This window comes from Corythoichthys intestinalis, chromosome 1 (assembly GCF_030265065.1).
Source record: "Corythoichthys intestinalis isolate RoL2023-P3 chromosome 1, ASM3026506v1, whole genome shotgun sequence".
Lineage (NCBI taxonomy): Eukaryota > Metazoa > Chordata > Actinopteri > Syngnathiformes > Syngnathidae > Corythoichthys > Corythoichthys intestinalis.
Window position 1 is genome coordinate 73,360,479 of NC_080395.1, and position 21,063 is coordinate 73,381,541.

At 43.1% G+C, this 21,063-nt stretch overlaps 1 protein-coding gene across 6 annotated transcripts in view; it reads left to right on the forward strand.

Moving 5' to 3' along the window:
• LOC130917518 (serine/threonine-protein kinase BRSK2-like) overlaps positions 1–21,063 on the forward strand; it is a 288,068-nt gene that overhangs the window by 194,842 nt on the left and 72,163 nt on the right. For 3 of the 6 annotated variants that reach the window (XM_057839011.1, XM_057839021.1, XM_057839049.1), the window contains exon 18: positions 17,256–17,348. In XM_057839011.1, the coding sequence (XP_057694994.1) occupies positions 17,256–17,348 (93 nt within the window). Of the gene's footprint in view, positions 1–17,255; positions 18,781–21,063 lie in introns of those variants that run through there. The other 3 variants (XM_057839002.1, XM_057839039.1, XM_057839058.1) reach the window with 1 other exon arrangement.

Genomic DNA, 21,063 nt, shown 5'->3' on the forward strand with positions numbered 1-21,063 from the left:
TCGTCACGGCAACAGACAGAGACACGTGGACATGGGCCGTAAAAAAGTATTTTAATAGGTCTTGAAACTACAATGACCAACATGAAAAGAACTGGACATGTTTTGGAAAAACGAGTGACTTTCTATCGCCACTAGTTGGCGCTGTAGGGTTGATGCAAATGACCCCTACAAGGCCCTTCAGGGTATGACTCTCAACAAGCACGGGAAGTTTGGCGCAGATATCTTGTATATCTGCCGAGTTATGACTGTTCAAAGTTTTTGGAGAGAAAAATTGTTGACAGTCATTTTCACTTTCCTGTTTGGACCCCTCCGCTTCAACGAAACTTCAATATTTTTCATCAGGCACCTGAAGACAGGTCTTAAGGTTTCCCTTATGCAGGTTTGAGGTAGATTGATTTTTTCCCTTTAGAGGAGGAGTGTGTCCCGTAAAAAAGGGCATTTCCTGTTCCCACTAGGAGGCGCCAGGCACAAATGGTAAATTTTCAATCCAGTCCTGCTCAGGCTGGTATACCTCACACACATGCCAGATTTAAAATAGATTGAACGTTGTATGAGGGAGTTATCAGTCATTTTCCGAATTCGGTGTTTTGGCGAAAAAATGGAAGAATTTGGCGCCCCGCCCAGGTCAGGCCCGTGAATGAAAACACACCATTTTTATAACTTAAGATTTCATATGCCTCATGAACAGTCTCACCAATTTTGAGAATGATCAAACTAATTCCCTAGGTGCCAAGGTGTAAAATGTGCACACTGTAAATCGATAAAAAGTTCACATTCAATCCAAAATACCCGATTTCCTGTAGGATTTGGAATGTGTGTGCAAGAGACTTTTTGGAGCAGTTTTGCACAAAGTTTTGACTCTCCAAATTTCATCACTCTATGTTAGAAAAACCTAAATGGAGAGGCCTTTTTGAAAATTTCAAGGGGGCGCCACTGAGCCATTTTGTTAAATTGTTTCGTAACGTTGCAAGATTATCGAACGTTATCCAAAGCCGCATGTATGTGCAAATTTTGGTGAGTTTTTATGCATATTCAAGCCTCCAAATGTAAACTCTTACTGTGAACCCATGAAAATTTCACATTCGATCCAAAATACCCGATTTCCTGTTGGATTTGGAATATGGGTGCAAGAGACTTTTTGGAGCAGTTTTGCATAAGGTATCTACTCCCCAAATTTCCTTGCTCTATGTTGAAAAAACCCAATAGGAAAGGCCTTTTTTAAAACTTCTTTCTGTCGCCACTAGTTGGCACTGTAGAGTTGATGCAAATGACCCCTACAAGAACCTTCAGGGTATGACTCTCAACAAACACGGAAAGTTTGGCGCAGATATGTTGCATATCTGCCGAGTTATGACTGTTCAAAATTTTTGGCGAGACAAATTGTTGACGGTCATTTTCACTTCCAGTTTGGACCTCTCCGCTTCAACGAAACCTCAATATTTTTCATCAGGGACCTGAACACATGTCTTGAGGCTCCCCTGAAACAGGTTTGAGGTCAATAGATTTTTTTCCCTTGGAGGAGGAGCCTGTCTCGTAAAGAAGGCCATTTCCTGTTCCCACTAGGGGGCGCCAGGCCTAATGGGTAATATTTCAATGCAGTCGTGTTCAGGCTGGGATATCTCATATACATGCTAGAAATGAAAAAGATTGAACGTTGTATCACGGAGTTTTTAATCATTTTCTGAATTTGGTATTTTGCCCAAAAATGGCCGACTTTGGGACCACGCCCAGGTCAGACCCTTGAGTGAAAACTCACCATTTTCAAAACTTAAGATCTCATATGTCTCCTGAATAGTCTGACCAATTTTGAAGACGATCCAACTATTTTCTTCAGCGACAAGGTCTCAAATGTAAATCGATAAAATTTCACATTTGATCCAAAATTTCCGGCTTCCTGTTGGGTTTGGAATATGGGTGCAAGAGACTTTTTGGAGCAGTTTTGCACAATGTATCGACTCGCCAAATTTCATCGTTCTACGTTGAAAAAACCTAATAGGAAAGGCCTTTTTGAAAATTTCAAGGGGGCGCCACTGAGCCATTTTGTTAAATTTTTTTGTAGATTATCAAAATTTACGCAAAGTTGCATGTATGTGCAAATTTTGGTGAGTTTTCGTGCATGTTCAGGCCTCCAAATGTAAACTCCAACTGTGAACCGATAAAAATTTCACATTTGATCCAAAATATCCGATTTCCTGTTGGATTTGGAATATGGGTGCAAGAGGCTTTTTTGAACAGTTAGGCATAAGGTATCTACTCCCCAAATTTCATTGCTCTACGTTGAAAACCTGAGAGGAGAGGCCTTTTTGAAAATTTTAAGGGTAAAGGGGGCGCCACTGAGCCATTTTTTGACATTTTTTCAAAACGACACAAGATTATCGAAATTTACGCAAAGCCGCACGTATGTGCAAATTTTGGTGACTTTTCGTGCATGTTCAGGCCTCCAAATTGGCCATTTTCATTTGCCCTGAAAAAAGAATAATAATAATAATAATAACTAGGCCTGCAAGCAGGACTGAACGGGCCCTCGCAATCTAGCGCAACTCGGACGTCACGCAACTCGGACTGTGTGCAGGTCAGGGTGGTGGCAGATCCTCCTCTCTAATCATCTCATTAGAACCTAACAAGCTCGAAAGTCGCCTCTTTACATTCCCACACCCAAGAGATAAAAACCCCTATTGGAGAGAGTACTACAAAAAAGGAGCCACTACTGAGCTGTGCAGCCAAGCCCTTATTCAAAACCAAATTAATCTTCTAACTGGGCCAATTCGACCAAGTGTGCCAACTATTGTGGCTCTATAAGCTCCCTGAGTCTCTGAAAAAAATATATTTCCTTTAAATGGCGAACAAAGGGTCGTCACGGCAACAGACAGAGACACGTGGACATGGGCCGTAAAAAAGTATTTTAATAGGTCTTGAAACTACAATGACCAACATGAAAAGAACTGGACATGTTTTGGAAAAACGAGTGACTTTCTATCGCCACTAGTTGGCGCTGTAGGGTTGATGCAAATGACCCCTACAAGGCCCTTCAGGGTATGACTCTCAACAAGCACGGGAAGTTTGGCGCAGATATCTTGTATATCTGCCGAGTTATGACTGTTCAAAGTTTTTGGAAAGAAAAATTGTTGACAGTCATTTTCACTTTCCTGTTTGGACCCCTCCGCTTCAACGAAACTTCAATATTTTTCATCAGGCACCTGAAGACAGGTCTTAAGGTTTCCCTTATGCAGGTTTGAGGTAGATTGATTTTTTCCCTTTAGAGGAGGAGTGTGTCCCGTAAAAAAGGGCATTTCCTGTTCCCACTAGGAGGCGCCAGGCACAAATGGTAAATTTTCAATCCAGTCCTGCTCAGGCTGGTATACCTCACACACATGCCAGATTTAAAATAGATTGAACGTTGTATGAGGGAGTTATCAGTCATTTTCCGAATTCGGTGTTTTGGCGAAAAAATGGAAGAATTTGGCGCCCCGCCCAGGTCAGGCCCGTGAATGAAAACACACCATTTTTATAACTTAAGATTTCATATGCCTCATGAACAGTCTCACCAATTTTGAGAATGATCAAACTAATTCCCTAGGTGCCAAGGTGTAAAATGTGCACACTGTAAATCGATAAAAAGTTCACATTCAATCCAAAATACCCGATTTCCTGTAGGATTTGGAATGTGTGTGCAAGAGACTTTTTGGAGCAGTTTTGCACAAAGTTTTGACTCTCCAAATTTCATCACTCTATGTTAGAAAAACCTAAATGGAGAGGCCTTTTTGAAAATTTCAAGGGGGCGCCACTGAGCCATTTTGTTAAATTGTTTCGTAACGTTGCAAGATTATCGAACGTTATCCAAAGCCGCATGTATGTGCAAATTTTGGTGAGTTTTTATGCATATTCAAGCCTCCAAATGTAAACTCTTACTGTGAACCCATGAAAATTTCACATTCGATCCAAAATACCCGATTTCCTGTTGGATTTGGAATATGGGTGCAAGAGACTTTTTGGAGCAGTTTTGCATAAGGTATCTACTCCCCAAATTTCCTTGCTCTATGTTGAAAAAACCCAATAGGAAAGGCCTTTTTTAAAACTTCTTTCTGTCGCCACTAGTTGGCACTGTAGAGTTGATGCAAATGACCCCTACAAGAACCTTCAGGGTATGACTCTCAACAAACACGGAAAGTTTGGCGCAGATATGTTGCATATCTGCCGAGTTATGACTGTTCAAAATTTTTGGCGAGACAAATTGTTGACGGTCATTTTCACTTCCAGTTTGGACCTCTCCGCTTCAACGAAACCTCAATATTTTTCATCAGGGACCTGAACACATGTCTTGAGGCTCCCCTGAAACAGGTTTGAGGTCAATAGATTTTTTTCCCTTGGAGGAGGAGCCTGTCTCGTAAAGAAGGCCATTTCCTGTTCCCACTAGGGGGCGCCAGGCCTAATGGGTAATATTTCAATGCAGTCGTGTTCAGGCTGGGATATCTCATATACATGCTAGAAATGAAAAAGATTGAACGTTGTATCACGGAGTTTTTAATCATTTTCTGAATTTGGTATTTTGCCCAAAAATGGCCGACTTTGGGACCACGCCCAGGTCAGACCCTTGAGTGAAAACTCACCATTTTCAAAACTTAAGATCTCATATGTCTCCTGAATAGTCTGACCAATTTTGAAGACGATCCAACTATTTTCTTCAGCGACAAGGTCTCAAATGTAAATCGATAAAATTTCACATTTGATCCAAAATTTCCGGCTTCCTGTTGGGTTTGGAATATGGGTGCAAGAGACTTTTTGGAGCAGTTTTGCACAATGTATCGACTCGCCAAATTTCATCGTTCTACGTTGAAAAAACCTAATAGGAAAGGCCTTTTTGAAAATTTCAAGGGGGCGCCACTGAGCCATTTTGTTAAATTTTTTTGTAGATTATCAAAATTTACGCAAAGTTGCATGTATGTGCAAATTTTGGTGAGTTTTCGTGCATGTTCAGGCCTCCAAATGTAAACTCCAACTGTGAACCGATAAAAATTTCACATTTGATCCAAAATATCCGATTTCCTGTTGGATTTGGAATATGGGTGCAAGAGGCTTTTTTGAACAGTTAGGCATAAGGTATCTACTCCCCAAATTTCATTGCTCTACGTTGAAAACCTGAGAGGAGAGGCCTTTTTGAAAATTTTAAGGGTAAAGGGGGCGCCACTGAGCCATTTTTTGACATTTTTTCAAAACGACACAAGATTATCGAAATTTACGCAAAGCCGCACGTATGTGCAAATTTTGGTGACTTTTCGTGCATGTTCAGGCCTCCAAATTGGCCATTTTCATTTGCCCTGAAAAAAGAATAATAATAATAATAATAATAATAATAATAATAATAATAATAATAATAATAATAATAATAATAATAATAATCCTTTGCAAAACAATAGGGCCTTCGCACGCTTAGTGCTCGGGCCCTAACTAGGCCTGCAAGCAGGACTGAACGGGCCCTCGCAATCTAGCGCAACTCGGACGTCACGCAACTCGGACTGTGTGCAGGTCAGGGTGGTGGCAGATCCTCCTCTCTAATCATCTCATTAGAACCTAACAAGCTCGAAAGTCGCCTCTATACATTCCCACACCCAAGAGATAAAAACCCCTATTGGAGAGAGTACTACAAAAAAGGAGCCACTACTGAGCTGTGCAGCCAAGCCCTTATTCAAAACCAAATTAATCTTCTAACTGGGCCAATTCGACCAAGTGTGCCAACTATTGTGGCTCTATAAGCTCCCTGAGTCTCTGAAAAAAAAATATTTCCTTTAAATGGCGAACAAAGGGTCGTCACGGCAACAGACAGAGACACGTGGACATGGGCCGTAAAAAAGTATTTTAATAGGTCTTGAAACTACAATGACCAACATGAAAAGAACTGGACATGTTTTGGAAAAACGAGTGACTTTCTATCGCCACTAGTTGGCGCTGTAGGGTTGATGCAAATGACCCCTACAAGGCCCTTCAGGGTATGACTCTCAACAAGCACGGGAAGTTTGGCGCAGATATCTTGTATATCTGCCGAGTTATGACTGTTCAAAGTTTTTGGAGAGAAAAATTGTTGACAGTCATTTTCACTTTCCTGTTTGGACCCCTCCGCTTCAACGAAACTTCAATATTTTTCATCAGGCACCTGAAGACAGGTCTTAAGGTTTCCCTTATGCAGGTTTGAGGTAGATTGATTTTTTCCCTTTAGAGGAGGAGTGTGTCCCGTAAAAAAGGGCATTTCCTGTTCCCACTAGGAGGCGCCAGGCACAAATGGTAAATTTTCAATCCAGTCCTGCTCAGGCTGGTATACCTCACACACATGCCAGATTTAAAATAGATTGAACGTTGTATGAGGGAGTTATCAGACATTTTCCGAATTTGGTGTTTTGGCGAAAAAATGGAAGAATTTGGCGCCCCGCCCAGGTCAGGCCCGTGAATGAAAACACACCATTTTTATAACTTAAGATTTCATATGCCTCATGAACAGTCTCACCAATTTTGAGAATGATCAAACTAATTCCCTAGGTGCCAAGGTGTAAAATGTGCACACTGTAAATCGATAAAAAGTTCACATTCAATCCAAAATACCCGATTTCCTGTAGGATTTGGAATGTGTGTGCAAGAGACTTTTTGGAGCAGTTTTGCACAAAGTTTTGACTCTCCAAATTTCATCACTCTATGTTAGAAAAACCTAAATGGAGAAGCCTTTTTGAAAATTTCAAGGGGGCGCCACTGAGCCATTTTGTTAAATTGTTTCGTAACGTTGCAAGATTATCGAACGTTATCCAAAGCCGCATGTATGTGCAAATTTTGGTGAGTTTTTATGCATATTCAAGCCTCCAAATGTAAACTCTTACTGTGAACCCATGAAAATTTCACATTCGATCCAAAATACCCGATTTCCTGTTGGATTTGGAATATGGGTGCAAGAGACTTTTTGGAGCAGTTTTGCATAAGGTATCTACTCCCCAAATTTCCTTGCTCTATGTTGAAAAAACCCAATAGGAAAGGCCTTTTTTAAAACTTCTTTCTGTCGCCACTAGTTGGCACTGTAGAGTTGATGCAAATGACCCCTACAAGAACCTTCAGGGTATGACTCTCAACAAACACGGAAAGTTTGGCGCAGATATGTTGCATATCTGCCGAGTTATGACTGTTCAAAATTTTTGGCGAGACAAATTGTTGACGGTCATTTTCACTTCCAGTTTGGACCTCTCCGCTTCAACGAAACCTCAATATTTTTCATCAGGGACCTGAACACATGTCTTGAGGCTCCCCTGAAACAGGTTTGAGGTCAATAGATTTTTTTCCCTTGGAGGAGGAGCCTGTCTCGTAAAGAAGGCCATTTCCTGTTCCCACTAGGGGGCGCCAGGCCTAATGGGTAATATTTCAATGCAGTCGTGTTCAGGCTGGGATATCTCATATACATGCTAGAAATGAAAAAGATTGAACGTTGTATCACGGAGTTTTTAATCATTTTCTGAATTTGGTATTTTGCCCAAAAATGGCCGACTTTGGGACCACGCCCAGGTCAGACCCTTGAGTGAAAACTCACCATTTTCAAAACTTAAGATCTCATATGTCTCCTGAATAGTCTGACCAATTTTGAAGACGATCCAACTATTTTCTTCAGCGACAAGGTCTCAAATGTAAATCGATAAAATTTCACATTTGATCCAAAATTTCCGGCTTCCTGTTGGGTTTGGAATATGGGTGCAAGAGACTTTTTGGAGCAGTTTTGCACAATGTATCGACTCGCCAAATTTCATCGTTCTACGTTGAAAAAACCTAATAGGAAAGGCCTTTTTGAAAATTTCAAGGGGGCGCCACTGAGCCATTTTGTTAAATTTTTTTGTAGATTATCAAAATTTACGCAAAGTTGCATGTATGTGCAAATTTTGGTGAGTTTTCGTGCATGTTCAGGCCTCCAAATGTAAACTCCAACTGTGAACCGATAAAAATTTCACATTTGATCCAAAATATCCGATTTCCTGTTGGATTTGGAATATGGGTGCAAGAGGCTTTTTTGAACAGTTAGGCATAAGGTATCTACTCCCCAAATTTCATTGCTCTACGTTGAAAACCTGAGAGGAGAGGCCTTTTTGAAAATTTTAAGGGTAAAGGGGGCGCCACTGAGCCATTTTTTGACATTTTTTCAAAACGACACAAGATTATCGAAATTTACGCAAAGCCGCACGTATGTGCAAATTTTGGTGACTTTTCGTGCATGTTCAGGCCTCCAAATTGGCCATTTTCATTTGCCCTGAAAAAAGAATAATAATAATAATAATAATAATAATAATAATAATAATAATAATAATCCTTTGCAAAACAATAGGGCCTTCGCACGCTTAGTGCTCGGGCCCTAATAATAATAATCCTTTGCATTACAATAGGGCCTTCGCACGCCTAGTGCTCGGGCCCTAATAATAATCCTTTGCATTACAATAGGGCCTTCGCACGCCTAGTGCTCGGGCCCTAATAATAATAATAATAATAATAATAATAATAATCCTTTGCATTACAATAGGGCCTTCGCACGCCTAGTGCTCGGGCCCTAATGAATAACCTAAGAGATGTTTTAGTCATATGATTTTTTTTCACTTTAATCCATAAGTAGTGTTTTTTTGGCTATATTTGTGTGTTGTTGTTTTTTTTTTTGTGTTTGTGTGTGGGGGGGTATTGGTTAAAACTAGTGTTGCATCGATACCATTTTTTGGGCCCTGATACCGATACCTAGCTGTGCAGTATCGGCCGATACCAATGCCATCCCGATACCACCCCTTTTATATATATATTCTTTTCAAAGAGCTAAATACTTGAATGTGAAATCATTGCTATCATGGCTTTGTCAGGCTGCTGCTTACCTTTGCGAAACGGGAAAAAGACTAATACAAAGTGAATAGTCTACTAAACCCTAGTAGACAATAGTTGAATAAACCTTTGGCTCTCAAAAGCCAAAATAGTGCTACGTTTTTTAAATTACAACATGTATAATACTAGCCCAAGAGTAAGAAAGTAAAAAAAAAAAAAAAATCATAATAATAAACTCTGAATGAACTGAATAAACTTTTTTAAACCTCTCAAGTCTCAAAGGCCAAACAGTGCAACTATCATGAAATTATAGGTAATAATAATTGACTACAGCATCCTGTCTCTCTCCCCAAAGTCGGCCATTTTTTTGGCAAAACACCAAATTCAGAAAATGACTAATAATAATATTACCCTTTAGGCCTTTTTTATGAAACCGGCTCCTCCTGGAAGGGGGAAAAAAATCTATTGACCTCAAACCTGTTTCAGGGGAGCCTTAAAACATGAGTTCAGGTGCCTGATGAAAAATATTGAGGTATGTTTGAAGCAGAGGGGTCCAAACAGTAAGGTGAAAATGGCCGTCCCCGTTTTGTCTCGCCACAAATTTTGAACAGTCATAACTTGGCAGACATACAACATATCTGCGCCAAACATCCCGTGCTTGGTAAGAGTCGTACCCTGAAGGGTGATGCTACAGCGCCAACTAGTGGCAACGGAAAGTCACTTAGTTTAATTATGCATGTCCATTTATTTTCAGGTTGGTCATTGTAGTTTCAAGACCTTTTGTTATACTACATTTTAAGGCTCATGTCAACATGTCTCTGTCTGTTGCCATGACTACACTTTGTTCGTCATTAAAAGAAGTGTATTTTTTCAGGGACTTAGGCAGCTTATAGAGCTACTGAATTTGGGACAATTGGTCGACTTGGGTCAATTAGAAGATTCATTTATGTTTTGAGTAAGGGCGTGGCTGCACAGCTCAGGAGCGCCTCCTTTATTGCAGTACTCTCTCCAATAGGGTTTTTTTTTTTTCAAGATGTGTGAATGTATTTCTAATCTCAAAAAAAGAGGTGAGTTTTGAGCATGTTAGGTTCTCATGAGATGATTAGAGGGGAAGGATCTGCCAACAGCTCGACCTGCATACTGTCGAGTTTGCGTGACGTCCGAGCCAAACTCGCCAGTCCTGCTTGCAAGCCTAGTTTCAGTTATTTCTTGTAGATTTACACTGAAAACGAAGGAATTTAACTAGTTTTAAGTGGATGTATTTTTGCAGTGTAGCTGCTCAGACACAGAGAATAGGAATCTTGAGTGTCCTTAATGTGGGCGTGATATAGTGTGATACATTGTGGTTGCTCATTATGTTTTTATTAAGTCACCCATGCCCAAGGTTGAAAGTGACTGCAATTTCTTGCCAGAACTCCCCGACGTGAAGGTTGCCACGGAGCCAGAAATTTTGTTTATTTATGTATTTATTTATTTGGGGGGGGCGGGGGGGGTTAAACCCCTGTAAAACTACTGAAATGCAAAGAAAACTGTTTTGGCACAGTTATTTCTATAACACATACAGAAACTGATTTTCATTCAAAATCGTACTTTTTCAATGATTTGCATAATAAAAGTGACACGGCTCAGAGAACAAACGGACCCAATAATGCAGTGCTCAGAGCAGATTTATTAACAATGGTTCAGAGAGGAAGAAGTCTTGGCCCTTGGAGAAGCACGGAAGGCTGTTCGAGCGGGGGGGGGGGGGGGGGGGGGGGGGCGAGCAAGGCGAAGGCCCAGGCAGGATGCGTCTAGATCCGGTCCTGTAGCAGGGTTCAGGTCACAGAGAAAAGGCAGAGGCACAGACGAGGAGCAGGCTAGAGGCAAAAATCCACAAGGTCAAAAAGGTGTATCAAAGGCAGAGGCACAGACGAGGAGCAGGCTAGAGGCAAAAATCCACAAGGTCAAAAAGTGTATCAAAAATCCGGCAAGACAAGGTAACTAGAAACGCTCGTAAGTTGCAGTGAAGGCTAACAAACTCGCAATGGAGCAGAGGGCTGTGTGTGCTTATGTAGGGAGGCTGTGGTAATGACCAGGTGTGCAGGACAGGTGTGTGGAATGAGTGCTGATGACTGGGAGAGGGGGAAAAAAAGGAAAAGGCATACAGGCCTGCTGTGGGGCTTTAACAGAACCCCCCCCCCAGGGACGGACTCCGGACGGACCAGGCGCGTCGGGGTGGAGTCGATGGAAGTCCCGAATGAGGTCAGGGTCCAGGATGTGGGAGGAAGGGACCCACGAACGTTCCTCGGGGCCATAGCCCTCCCAGTCCACCAGATACTGGAAACCACGACCCCGCGGTCTGGACTTTAGGAGTCTCCTCACCGTATAGGCCGGACCACCGTCAATCAATCGAGGAGGTGGAGGAGGCGGCGTGGGGGGAAACAAGAGGGCTCTCACAGACCGGCTTGAGCTGTCCGACATGGAAGGTCGGATGGACCCTCATGGTCCTGGGGAGTCGCAACCGTACAGCCACTGGATTGATGACCTTGGAGACCGAGAAGGGGTCAACAAACCGGGGAGCCAGTTTGCGACTCCCAACCCTGAGAGGCAGATGTTTGGTAGACAGCCACACTTTCTGACCCACCTTGTAATTGGGGTTGCTCGACCGATGGCGATCTGCAGACTTCTTCATACGGGCTGTGCTCCTGATGAGACTGGCTCTGGCTTGGCTCCACATCCTCTTCTTGCGGCGGATCCACAACAACGCAGAGGGCACTCGGGTGGGTGTCTCTGTCTGTGGGAATAGAGGGGCTGGATACCCAAAGACAACGTGAAACGGGGAAAATCCCGAGGAAGAGCAAGGCAGACAGTTGTGTGCAACCTCGACCCACATGATGTTTCTGGCCCATGTGGTGGGCTGTTTGGAACTCAAGCAGCGCAGGCTTGTTTCCAGCTCTTGGTTCATCCTCTCTGCTTGCCCATTGCTCTGAGGATGGTACCCTGACGATAGGCTGACTGTGGCACCGATGAGCCCACAGAATGCCTTCCAGAAACGAGCCACAAATTGTGGCCCTCTATCAGACACTACGTCAGACGGAAAGCCATGGACCTTAAATACCTCGTCAAGCAGAGCGCTGGCAGTTTCTTTAGCGGTGGGTAGTTTAGGGAAGGTGATAAATCGGACCATCTTTGAAAATCTGTCCACCACCGTTAATACGGTGGTCTTCCCCTGTGAGGGAGGCAGTCCGGTAACAAAGTCCACCGAGATGTGTGACCAGGGTCGCGTCGGAACCGTCAAAGGGAGCAGTTCGCCCGCGGGTGACCTCCTAGGAGTCTTGTTGGTGGAGCAGACCACACACGCCGCCACATAATCCCTGACGTCATTCTTCATATGTGCGGCCACCAAAATTTTCGGGCCAGGATAGCCAGCGTGCGTCTGCTCCCTGGATGGCCTGCAAATCGGGATGTGTGGCTCCAATGAATCACCTCACCTCGGAGGCCCTGCGGCACAAACAGCGACCCTGTGGGGGTACCAGGTGGGTTGGTCAATCCCTTGGTGGCCTCCTGGACCTTCTTGATGATCTGCCACTGGAAACCCCCCACCAAGCATGATTTGGGAAGGATGGGTTCGGGTTCCTCCATGTGTCCCTCCGAGGGAAACACCCGGGAAAGGGCGTCTGGTTTGGTGTTTTTGGCACCGGGTCTGTATGACAAGATGAAATTAAAGCGTGTGAAAAACAAGGACCACCTGGCTTGACGGGCGTTGAGTCTTTTGGCTGTTTTGAGGTGCTCCAAATTTCTGTGGTCGGTCCACACAACAAATGGCTGTTCAGCCCCCTCTAGCCAGTGTCTCCATTCTTCTAAGGCCACTTTGATGGCCAATAACTCCCGGTTTCCCACGTCATAATTTCTTTCTGCGTTGGTTAGTTTCTTGGATAGGAACGCACATGGGTGGATTTTTCCTGTAAGGGGAGATCGCTGGGATAGCACAGCACCAACTCCGGTGTCTGAGGCGTCGACCTCGACTATAAATTGGAGAGCTGGATCAGGAAATCTGAGGATCGGAGCGGAGGTAAAAAGCCGTTTCAGTCTACAGAAGGCCGCCTCGGCCTTGGGGTCCCACTGAAAACGACACTTGAGAGACGTCAAACAGTGTAGCGGTGAAGCCACCGAGCTGAATCCCCTTATGAATTTTCTGTAGAAATTTGCAAATCCCAAAAAGCGTTTTACCTCTCTACGTGAACTGGGCCTCGGCCAATCCTGGACAGCTCGAACCTTTTCTGGGTCCATGCGTATTTCTCCTTCTGCAATGACAAAACCTAGGAACTGAACAGATGGTTTGTGAAATACACATTTCTCTGCCTTGACAAAAAGGCCGTTTTGTAATAATTTTTCAAGGACTGAGCGAACATGTTTGATGTGGGTCTCCAGGTTGGGGGAATAAATCAAAATGTCATCCAAATAGACGAAAACAAAGACATTCAAAAATTCCCTCAGAACATCAATGACCAAGGCTTGGAAGACAGCCGGGGCATTTGTCAGGCCAAACGGCATGACCAAATATTCGAAGTGGCCAATGGGTGTGTTAAAAGCGGTCTTCCACTCATCCCCCTCCTTTATGCGGACAAGGTGATATGCATTGCGCAAGTCAAGCTTCGTGAAGATTTTGGCATCTTGGAGCATCTCAAAAGCAGATGACATTAACGGTAGTGGGTACCGATCAGGGACAGTTATTTCATTGAGCCCCCTATAATCAATGCAGGGGCGGAGTGACTTGTCCTTCTTTTCAACGAAGAAAAACCCAGCACCGGCAGGAGAGGAGGATCTCCTGATGAGCCCTGATGCTAACGACTCATTTATATACTTTGTCATGGCCTGGGTTTCTGGGCCGGACAACGAATACAAGCGACCCCTGGGGGGGATTGAGCCCGGTTGTAGGTTTATGGCGCAGTCGTGAGGACGGTGTGGGGGGAGGCTAGAGGCCTTGAGCTTATTAAACACCTGCTTGAGGTCATGGTAACAGGCCGGGACCTTATCGAGGTCAGGGAACTCAGCTTGTTTTTCTTTCTTCGTGATAAGTGTGGTGGAGGCTATCTGGGCTGAGTGAGTCTTGTCCGTCTTCGCCGTACCGTCTGTGATGCACGTTCCGTCACACGACAGGCTCCAGGAGACCCCCCCCCCCCCGGTGTCCCAGTCAATGTGGGGGTTGTGTCTTTTCAGCCAAGGCAATCCGAGGACGAGTGGTTCGTTAGGGGAATGGTACACATGAAAACTGATATTTTCGGTATGACGACCCGGAAATTCCATTTGGATAACGGGTGTGCGGTGCGTTACCCGCCATAGAGGGCTTCCGTCCAAGGCCACGGCTTCCAGAGGAGAAGGTATTTCGATGAGCTGCAATCGAAGTCGTTTAGCCAGATCCATGTTTATCAGGTTGGTGTCTGATCCCAGGTCAATCAGGGCTTCCTGTTGGAGAGAGAAGGCATGTGAACTTAAAACCACTGTGGGTTGAACCCGTAAAGTTATCCCCAAGGAGATGGCACGACTGATGGACACTTTGTGTTTGGGTATGGGACTATGCCTCTTGTTGGGGCAATTAAGAGCGAAATGCCCGGGTCTCCCACAGTACAGACAGAGCCTTGTCGATAATCGGTGATTGCGCTCCTCTGCGGACAACCTAGTTCTGCCAATCTGCGTCGGTTCTCTCTGGGTGGGGGATGTGGCCTCAGCGCCCCCACGGATAACTGGGGTCACAACAGGGGAGCTGGTGGAACGAGGCCTCCACTGGGCGATTTGATCAGACACCTCTATGGCGGTATTGATGACCTCATCTAGTGTTGAAAAACGGCACCTGAGTGCTACCTCCATTCCAATTTCTGGGTCAAGTCCAACCTTGAACGACGATAACAGGGCCTTGCTACCCCAGCAGGATTCGACCGCCAGAGAATGAAACTGACTGACATACTCCCTGATGGGTTTTCGGTCTTGCCTCATCTGAAGGAGGAGAGTGCCGGCTTCCTGTTCGCGTAGTGGGTGGTCATAAATTTTCTTCAGCTCCGCTGCAACGAGTTCATATGTGGCCAGAAGTGGAGAATTCTGCTCCATTAGGGCATTGAAGTAGCCCAACGGCGCACCCTCCAGGAGATTTGCTAGAAAGGCGATCTTGGCTGTCTCCTGGGAAAAACGACAGGGCTGAGAAGCAAAAATTAGTTTCAACTGGTTAAAAAAGCTTCTACACGTTGTTGGGTCACCTGAGTATCTTGAGGGTGGTGGGATGTTGGGCTCTGACCACATTTGTGATTCCCTTTCAGCAGCGGGTTGATTGTGGTATGAGGCAGCCATGTGGGAAAGCTGAGACACACTTTGGGTCAGAGAAGACAGGAGCTGCTCATGCTCACCTAATCGTTGGCCCTGGTACTTGATGGCCTGCTCATACCGGGAAGAGTCTGCTGGGTCCATGTTATGGCGAGTTTGTTCTGACACGGCTCAGAGAACAAACGGACCCAATAATGCAGTGCTCAGAGCAGATTTATTAACAATGGTTCTGAGAGGAAGAAGTCTTGGCCCTTAGAGAAGCACGGAAGGCTGTTCGAGCAGGGGGGGGACGAGCAAGGCGAAGGCCCAGGCAGGATGCGTCTAGATCCGGTCCTGTAGCAGGGTTCAGGTCACAGAGAAAAGGCAGAGGCACAGACAAGGAGCAGGCTAGAGGCAAAAATCCACAAGGTCAAAAAGGTGTATCAAAGGCAGAGGCACAGACGAGGAGCAGGCTAGAGGCAAAAATCCACAAGGTCAAAAAGTGTATCAAAAATCCGGCAAGACAAGGTAACTAGAAACGCTCGTAAGTTGCAGTTAAGGCTAACAAACTCGCAATGGAGCAGAGGGTTGTGTGTGCTTATGTAGGGAGGCTGTGGTAATGACCAGGTGTGCAGGACAGGTGTGTGGAATGAGTGCTGATGACTGGGAGAGGGGGGAAAAAAAGGAAAAGGCATACAGGCCTGCTGTGGGGCTTTAACAAAAAGTTAACAAAAACAGCAATAACCCCAACCTCCATCTCCTAATTTTTATTTTCCCTCATTTCCTCACATACTAAATGCCAAATCTCAGTTTTAACTACTTTAGAACATAGGATGTATATTAAAATTGAAGTTAATGTAAACATCTACTTTTGCTTTCTTTTTATATATATATATAATAATAAAGATATAAGTAACATACATTCAGAAAAATAAGTACAAATGACTTATATTATGCAGAGTGAAATAGAATATATTTTGAAGATTGCGCAAACATTGAACTTTTAAATCATAAGGAAATGAATAAGTAGCCTAACATAAATGAACAAATATAAGTCCAAAGTGTACATTGCCAGCTAAGATGTTCTGAACATCACCATCAGAGCAAATAAAACTAAATATGATAAATAAGCCTCCTCAACTCTATCCCTGCTTTGAAAGATTTAATCCATTTTCTGTTGCATTGCCCTTTTTTGTCGCATCAATTTTTTTTTTTTGTAGTTCCAGGAAACATGCACATTTGAACCAATCAGAGCTAACGATCTCTGCTGATCACATGTCAGTATGTCAGCCAATTGAACGGATAAACGAGTCCAGGCATTTTGCTTTGCTGCGTGCATTCGCAAATTGACGTGACTCATCATTGTCAGACTCGGATAACTGCAGCAGCTGGGGAAACCTCCATACCATCCGTGGAATAAAATAAATAATAAATATGGGTGAAAACGGACTACGCTACACAAGCACTATGATGCTTGGTGTTAACACTTGTGTATGTAAATCTGATGTTGGTAGATTGTTTTCTTCTTGGAGATGAAATGCATGTGTGGCAGCTTAGCATTTTTTGTTTGTTTACATAGTGTTTTGACAGTTGCAGTCATATTTTTGGAATCAAAGCACCGTGTACCGGAGCAGTATTCCGGCCCTGAATCTTTTACCGGAACTGCGTTCCTGCCTTGAATCTTATACCGGAACTGCGTTCCTGACCGTTCTGGCCACTTTCACCCCTGCCCACGCCACAATTGGACCTTACCCAGGCGAAATCAGGACTCTCCTATGGGCAAAGCAGGACTCTCACATATAACATAGTACACATCTCACGAACAACACAATTTTGGTCTTTTTCATTTTAAGTGGGCCAAATCAATTATACTGTATTAAACATAAACTAATGAATTGCTGCTGTAATTTCATTCTTTTAATAAGCCATGTAACTTTCTATGATCCAATGTTTTGAATAGGTGTGTGGCCTCCATGTACACATCTGATGTTGCTCACTGTGGTCCACAGTGTGCTCAGATAGCTTGTGTGTCTGCTCAGACACATGAAAAATTAGAGGGAACATTGATTGCAGCTCTGTCTAGGGTGGTTTAAATCAAGGGTGTCATGTTTACAATCGATAAGTGCCATTAATGACATTTCAATTTTTTTTTTTTTCACCATTAGGTCCCAGCCGACGTTTCAAGCGTGTGGTGGAGATTATTCAGGCCCAATTGCTCGGCTCCAATGACCAGCCCAGCATCCAACCTCAGCTCTCTGGTAAAATAACAAATAAACACCCATTGCAACTACATTTTTATTCCCCCAAACATTTCCTGGCACTGAGCACACTACTACACTTGGCTTTGAACTACACAGCTCGGCTCAGAACACTGCTTTTGTACACAGCATCCCAATGTGCATGCACTCACCAGCATACCATGAGCTGCAACACATATACTAGTACATGCATTTTAAAAAAGCAAATATTTGATAATTTCCTTTGAAAATGCATTTCACTGTTGTTGTTTTTTTGTTTGTTTGTTTTTAAAAGTAGTTCCCAGTTTGCTGATCATGTGTGCAGAATACCCAAAACCTTGACCAGTTGTTATGGGCTGCCTATAAACAAACGGATTTTTCAAAAGAAAAATGAAAAATCAAGTGTGGTTTCACGTTTTGTTTTTTAATGTTATGTTGTCTGATCCCCCTGTTCTTCATTGGTAATGTAGTTGAAAATGAGCCCCTCTGGTGGTGAAGGAGAGTAACAACCTACCCATATGTATTCAAGTGGCACTTGCATACATTGCAGCCATAAAGGCATATACAGTATGTTGTAGAATTACAATCTGGCACATTAAAGCATCACGGATGAGTAATTTCATCAGATTTTACCCAAGACTACATTGGGAATCCTCAAAAGCTGAAAAATAGTTAGTTCATTGAGTGTAACCAAATAATTAAGATCAAAATGAGAAAATTTAAATTAAAAAGTTGCAGTTGGATGATAGAGGAGAGCCAGCAATTGTATGCAAAAAAAAAAAAAAAAAAAAAAAAAACCTCCCACACTCACATGGATGTGGATTTTCACATCTCAGTCTTTCTATCACTCGTCATGACTATGCACACTGTATTCACAAGTTCTTTCTGATCCCTTTTGGATGAAATGAACAACTTGCATGTCAGGATTTAATGTATTTTACACCTTGAGTTCGGCACACAATACAGCAGGGTTCAACAAATCCTCAGGTCCACTTTTCCTGTCGTGTTTTCCATGTCTCCCTCCTCCAAAACATCTGAATCAAATAATCAGGACATGATAAGGCTTCTGGAAAGCTTGCTGATGACATAATCATTCGATTCATGTGTGTTAGGGGAGAACAGTGGTGGATGAAGTACTCTTTTTTTTTTTTTTTTTTTTTTTTTTTTTTTAACTCAGGTAAAAGTACAGATACAGACAGATATGAAACAATCCATTTAAAACCAGGTTATTTCGGCTGAGATGCAGCCGCGTCTTCCCTGCCCAAGAAAAAACAATTAAAATGGTATCTGACTGCCTCTGTTGTTACCTTTTCTGTTGTAAAAAAAAACAAAAAAACTTTCGTAAGCAGGAAATTTAAATAAATTCTAGAATTAAGATTTGTTGTTAATGAAAATAGGGTTCGTTGGCTGTCACTGAGTAGCATTTGCGATTGCTACACAAAAATAGCAATGTAAACTAGAAACTGCAATTTCGGGAGAAATTACACACCTTGGTCTTTCCTCTGTGGAGATACAGATCTTAGCCCCACTCAGGTCTATCAATAGAACGGACCATAATGCCAGTCAATGGCACGAAACAAAGTAAAAGCCATTAGAAATGAATGGGAGAATTGGACGTCCATGGACGTCAATGGCGGCACCCTTCATAAGCGTCAATGGAATTGGAGAAGTTTGGGGGACACGTCCTATTGATATCTGGTCATTTTTTGTTGATTTGGGGAAAAAAAAAAATTCCCATTGAAAATGAATGGGAAAAATTTTGGACGTCCATGGACGTCAATGGTATCAACTTACATAAGCGTCAATGGATACCAAGTACATTGGCATCAATAGAATGAACAAACATGAAGAAATGCCATTGGAAATGAATAGGAAGTTTGGACGTCTGTGGACGTCAATGGCATCACCCTCCATAAGCGGCAATGCAATCGGGGACATTTGGGGGACACGTCCTAATGATATCTAGTCATTTTCTGTTGATTTGGGGGAAAAAAAAAATTCCCATTGAAAATGAATGGGAAAAATTTTGGACGTCCATGGACGTCAATGGTATCAACTTACATAAGCGTCAATGGATACCAAGTACATTGGCATCAATAGAATGAACAAACATGAAGAAATGCCATTGGAAATGAATGGGAAGTTTGGACGTCTGTGGACGTCAATGGCATCACCCTCCATAAGCGGCAATGCAATCGGGGACATTTGGGGGACACGTCCTAATGATATCTAGTCATTTTCTGTTGATTTGGGGAAAAAAAAAAATTCCCTTTGAAAATGAATGGGAAAAATTTTGGACGTCCATGGACGTCAATGGTATCAACTTACATAAGCGTCAATGGAATCCAAGTACATTGGCATCAATATAATGAACAAACATGAAGAAATGCCATTGGAAATGAATGGGAAGTTTGGACGTCCGTGGCCGTCAATGGCATCACCCTCCATAAGCAGCAATGCAATCGGGGACATTTGGGGGACACGTCCTATTGATATCTAGTCATTTTCTGTTGATTTGGGGAAAAAAAAAAAATTCCCATTCAAAATGAATGGGTAAAATTTTGGACGTCCATGGACGGCAATGGCAGCACCCCCCATAAGCGTCAATGGAGTTGGGGACGTTTGGGGTATACGTCCTATTGATATCTGGTCATTTTCTGTTGATTTGGAGAAATTTAGTTTTTTCCCCATTGAAAATGAATGGGAAAAATTTTGGACGTCCATGTAAGTCAATGGCGGCACCCTTCATAAGCGTCAATGGAATTGGGGAAGTTTTGGGGACACGTCCTATTGATATCTGGTCATTTTCTGTTGATTTGGGGAAATTTTGTTTTTTCCCCATTGAAAATGAATGGGAAAAATTTTGGACGTCCATGGCCGTCAATGGCATCGACATCCATATAGTCAATTGAATCCAAGTACATTGGCATCAGTAGATTCGACATGCATGGCCGTCAATGGCATCAATGCAATGTAAATTCCATTGGAAATCCCATTGGAAGTGAATGGGAACTTTTCCCATTCGAAATGAATGGGATAGTTTTTGGCAAATTTCCGAGGAAGCGTAATTTTTTTCCAAATTCTGTATACAACTTTAATGCCCCTAACCGTCCCGGAATTTTTGATGCCCAAATTATGTGATTTAGTCAAAAATTGTAGGACTAGATACATTTTGAAACTTTTTTTTTTTTCACGGAAAATTGCCGTTTACGGACGAACGGAAAAATTTTCCGGGCCATTTGTAAAGTTTCCTGTGTCACGCGAAAATTCCGGTCGTGCCGATACTTGAACGGTGCCGATCGGTCTAACGGTTCGGGCTGTGAAGCGCGTGTTTTTTTTCCATTCAAAATGAATAGGAAAGTTTTTGGCAAATTTCCAGGGAACCGTAAATTTTTGCCAAATTCTGTATACAACTTTTATGCCCCTCACCGTCCCGGAATTTCTGATGCCCAAATTATGTGATTTGGTCAAAAATTGTAGGACTAGATACATTTTGAAACTTTTTTTTTTTTCCGGAAAATTGCCGTTTACGGGCGAACGGAAAATTTTTCGGGGCCGTTTGAAAAATTGCCCGCGTCGCACGAAAATTCCGGTCGTGCCGATACGTGAACGGTGCTGATCGGTGCTATGGTTCGGGCTGCGCGGCGCGCCGAAAAAACGCGGAGAATAAGATGAACTAGAAACTGCAATTTCGGGAGAAATTACACCTGGGTCTTTCCTCAGTGGAGATACAGAT